Source organism: Trypanosoma brucei, chromosome 11, assembly GCF_000210295.1.
Source record: "Trypanosoma brucei gambiense DAL972 chromosome 11, complete sequence".
Taxonomy (NCBI): domain Eukaryota; phylum Euglenozoa; class Kinetoplastea; order Trypanosomatida; family Trypanosomatidae; genus Trypanosoma; species Trypanosoma brucei.
In genome coordinates this window covers 4,355,270-4,359,551 of record NC_026744.1, presented here as the reverse complement: position 1 = coordinate 4,359,551, position 4,282 = coordinate 4,355,270, and the positions used below count along the sequence as shown (strand labels likewise).

Below are 4,282 nucleotides of genomic sequence, written 5' to 3'. Positions count from 1 at the left end.
AAATTTAGGGGAGGCAATTAGGTGATTTAAATGCCCCCAGGGCTTTATGGAAAAAAGATCTGGAGGAATTTAGGGAACCACTTGGTTGATGTGAGTGCCCCCATGTTTCTATAGAAAACCGAACTGAGAAACCAAAAAAGCAGTTAGGTGCTGTGACTGATTTTAATAATTGATGGAGAGTGAGCTAAGAAGCAACTAAATGATGTTAATGACGCCAAGGCGTTGATGGAGACGGAACTGAAGGAGCTGAGGAAGCAGCTGAGCGATGTGGCTGATTCCAAATCATCACTCGAGAAGGAGCTGGATGAGCTGATAGTTGAGACAAAAACAAAGAAATCAAGTGGCCCTGAGTGTCAACTAAAGGGTGAAAGCAGTGACAGCATAAAGAAGCAACTCGGTGGGATGAATGATTCTAAGGCGTTAATGGAAAATGAACTGAAGGAGTTGAGGAAGCAACTGAGCGGTGTGGCTGATTCCAAATCATCACTCGAGAAGGAACTGAAGGAGCTGAGGAAGCAACTGAGCGATGTGACTGGTTCCAAATCATCACTCGAGAAGGAACTGAAGGAACTGAGGAAGCAACTGAGTGATGTGACTGGTTCCAAATCATCAATCGAGAAGGAACTGAAGGAACTGAGGAAGCAACTGAGTGATGTGACTGGTTCCAAATCATCACTGGAGAAGGAACTAAAGGAGCTGAGGAAGCAACCGAGTGATGTGGTTGGTTCCAAATCATCACTGGAGAAGGAAATGAAGGAGCTGAGGAAGCAACTGAGTGATGTTAATGACGCCAAGGCGTTAATGGAGACGGAACTCAAGGAGCTGAGGAAGCAACCGAGTGATGTGGTTGGTTCCAAATCATCACTGGAGAAGGAGCTGAGGAAGCAACTGAGTGATGTGGCTGGTTCCAAATCATCACTCGAGAAGGAACTGAAGGAACTGAGGAAGCAACTGAGTGATGTGACTGGTTCCAAATCATCAATCGAGAAGGAACTGAAGGGACTGAGGAAGCAACTGAGTGATGTTAATGGTTCTAAGGCAGCTCTGGAGAAGGAACTGAAAAAGCAACTTGCTGAGGAGCATTATTCGAAAGAGGCGCCCGAAAACCTTAATGAAATGGAGGGTGGTGCCAAGTTTAGTGACCCTTTTCATACTGAACTTGGAAAACTCAAAGAAGAAAACGCTGTACTAATGAGGCAGTTGAATGAAATAAATGCAGGGAGGGACATTTCGAAAAATGTGGTAAAGCTCACATGTTCCCCGAACGAAAAATCTTGTTCTGCTGACGTTGATTTTGCGCAAGCAAAGCTTGCTAATTTTTCAGAAGGTGAAGGGTCATGTAGTCTGGAGGATGCCCTTGATAGTTCCTATGATACATCTGTCGTGGGTGCTGAGAGTGGACTGGCGGAAGATTATTTTGAGTCTGACTGTGCTGTTCACGGACATTCTGAACTTGGCACTGTTCTTCATGACCGACCCTCCCAGCGGAGGAGACGGAGCAAACGTGCGGTGGATGGTGAATTTTGTCATACAACGAACTCGGATGAGGGTGCCGGGGAGAATTCGGAAAGCTATAACATCTCTGCTCTGCAATCGCTGGGTGCTCCAATCGTGCTGCTACTGAGGAAGATTAAGGCAATCGAAAGGGATATTCAGCGCTGTGGCAAGGTTGTTTCACAGATCGCTCCGTGCATAAAGGAGGCTCGGCATTTCAAGCGTGTGATGCAACTAGCTGAGAGGCACAGCGACTCAGGGGATAACTATGGGGCGCGCACAGAGCTGCAGGCTGCTGCAAGTGATTATAAGCGCCGTGTAATGAGGGCTGAGGGGACATGGAAACGGCAAGATGAGAATCTTCGTTTACTGCAAGCCCGAATCGACGCGGTCGGGGAGGAGCTGGATTGTTTGATGGTGTCACCGCGCCACGAGCACTGCGAAGGTTCTGGTGAGTCACGGGTCCTGTCGAGTGGGGTTTCCGCCCCGAATGACCTTCTTCAACAGATGCAAGACAGGGTGCGTTTAATGTTATTCAACGTGCGGAAACTCTTGGACGACATGCACAAGCAGCGCCAGAATCGGCATGAGGCAATGCTTGCTGCGTTGCAGCGCTGCTCTCCCGCTGTTGCTGCAGCGTACATGCAGGAGGGAGGTATATCCGAGTGGAAGGAGGCTGCTGCGTTCTCAGCCTCTGCGGTGGGGATGCTCGTCCTTGCTGTTGGATCGATCATGTTTGGTCGTTACGAACTCCGTTAACTGTATCTCATGTGCTTTACCGCCTTCATTGAGCTATTGCAGATTACTGCCTGTATTTGTGCTTGTTTTCGGGAAATAGCGTAGGTGGGCGCTTCGCTCCAAGCGCTACTACCATTTTCAGCGTCATTCCGGTATTTCGTTGTGTGGACGTTAAAGTGATTTGGAGCGTTGCGGCCGGCGCTGCACGGCATTCTTGTCTAATATGATATTGGTGGTGCGCCGAGCACGTTTCTGTATTTTGAAGAGGTATAGCACTTCCCAAGTATGTAATTGTTTGCTTACTTTTTTCCTTTTTTCCTTTTTTTTTCAACTCGTTTCTGTATGTTGCTGCCTTGTGCATACCTGTTGGGCATGAAGGTACCGCATCTCTGAGCTTCTGGGGTTTGTAACGAACTGACCGAGGCTGTTGTGTCTTCCTGTCGCTGTGTGCTTATACCGCACACGTATTTTCCACTGTAGTGCTCCACTCTGTAGCCCTTTTCCCCATTTGTCAGGCTTGCAAACGGTATTTCTTTGTGCAGCGTAGTCATAGTAACGAGCAAGGATTAGTGAAAAAGAGGTGGGGGTGTTTTGGGTTCTGGATAGGAAAGGATAAGAAGGCACCGGTAATAGCTGTGTGCTGACCTCTCCGAGTCAATATCAACATCAGTGGTTGAATTTCCGGTGAGGTGATGGAGAGTAAAACGTGGTTCGGCAGCCAAGAGGTAGATGGGTCGGACCACGGCCTTGCTGCAAGTGACGGTGCGAGTCTTGTGGAGCACGTTCGAGATATTTTGATGGATAGCGATGATGACGTTGTGTCTGTTTCTTGTGTGAATTTATTTCTGAAGACTGAAACTACCAGTAGAGCGGTGATTGAAAATGAGGAGTATTTAGCACGGCACTCTACTGGAAGGGATTTCCGAAGGGGCGCAACAATATTTTCAGCACGCTCTTCATCGCATAGTATGTCCCGCTTCACTACTGCGGGTGCATTTTCAAGCGGTAGTAAAGAGATTGAATACGGAGTTTTGTCGATGCAGCCATCTGTTTGTGTTGGCGTGGATCGAGATGTGCCGCTTAAGGAAAAGGTTGATAGTTTTCATTGTGGGTGTGTTGGAGTTGTCAGTGCGGTAACTGATGTGCGTAGGTCTGTTAGTGGTCTACGTTCTTCTAAATTAGTGGCGACGGGAGACTGTTGTGTTGCTGACTGTGGTGATCAAGAACCGCTGTTGGGTGCAGGAAGAGGGCCTTTCGGTGGGAACGGTGATAGTTCGATATTGGAAAGGACCTACGGTACTCTCGATGGATTGCATAGCGTTACTGCAGAACGTTTTGTTGACGAACCAGTTGTCGCTGCTGGCAGATGGGATTCTTACTGTAGTGAGGAATTTCCCGTCTTCGTTGATGGTGATGTATTTAGGTGCTTGTTTTGTGGCAGTGAGGTTCATTTGGTTCAGGGTAGTCCAAGCGATGTTTTTGTCCCCGAAGCTTTGGTTTCTGAATCGAATTCTTCATTTGGATTGAGGCGTGCAGTGGTGCATGTGTTTGCCGTTTTTATTATCAGCATGCTAATGTTACACCATGAAACATACAATGTTTTTAGGACGAATCCGTTTGTGGATAATCTTTTAGGTGGGAAGTGCATGATGCTGAAGCTCATGTCGTTTCATGCAATCGCAGTTTCTTCGCTGTTAGTTGTGTTTTGTTTTCGTGGTGTGTGGGAAGTTCCTCACGTCGTGTTACTCGTTTCAACAGCCATGTTGGTAGTGGACGACTTCCGTCTGCTTTATGGTGTCCTTTTGAATGTCACTACCTCTTTTGTTGTACGAGAACTTGTTCAGGCAGCCAGTTTCGTTGGTTCATTTGCATCTTTGTTGCTGTTTACCTGTGCTGATGTGGGATATGTTGCTGGACCTCCGTTTCTAGCGCTCTCGGTATGCCTAGCATGGTTGATGTCTCGTCTGGTGGCTTTTGGGGTTCTTCCGGCATTTGCCACTACTGCTGCTGCGGGTTATACTGCTATCATACATCCGTTCTGCCTTAGGAG

General features: G+C 47.6%; 2 protein-coding genes across 2 annotated transcripts; both read left to right on the top strand.

Annotated features, from left to right (window-relative positions):
• Nucleotides 1-225: 225 nt before the first annotated feature.
• Nucleotides 226-2,253, top strand: TbgDal_XI18610 (hypothetical protein, conserved; the record flags this gene model as incomplete). Its single annotated transcript, XM_011782703.1, has 1 exon — nucleotides 226-2,253. The coding sequence occupies one exon, from the start codon at nucleotides 226-228 to the stop codon at nucleotides 2,251-2,253; it is 2,028 nt and encodes a 675-aa protein (XP_011781005.1).
• Nucleotides 2,254-2,924: 671 nt separating this feature from the next.
• TbgDal_XI18600 (hypothetical protein, conserved, (fragment)) lies at nucleotides 2,925-4,281 on the top strand (the record flags this gene model as incomplete). The annotated part of the gene is made up of 1 exon (XM_011782702.1): nucleotides 2,925-4,281. A coding segment is annotated over one exon (1,357 nt), but the record flags the coding sequence as incomplete, so codon positions are not given.
• Nucleotide 4,282: the final 1 nt, after the last annotated feature.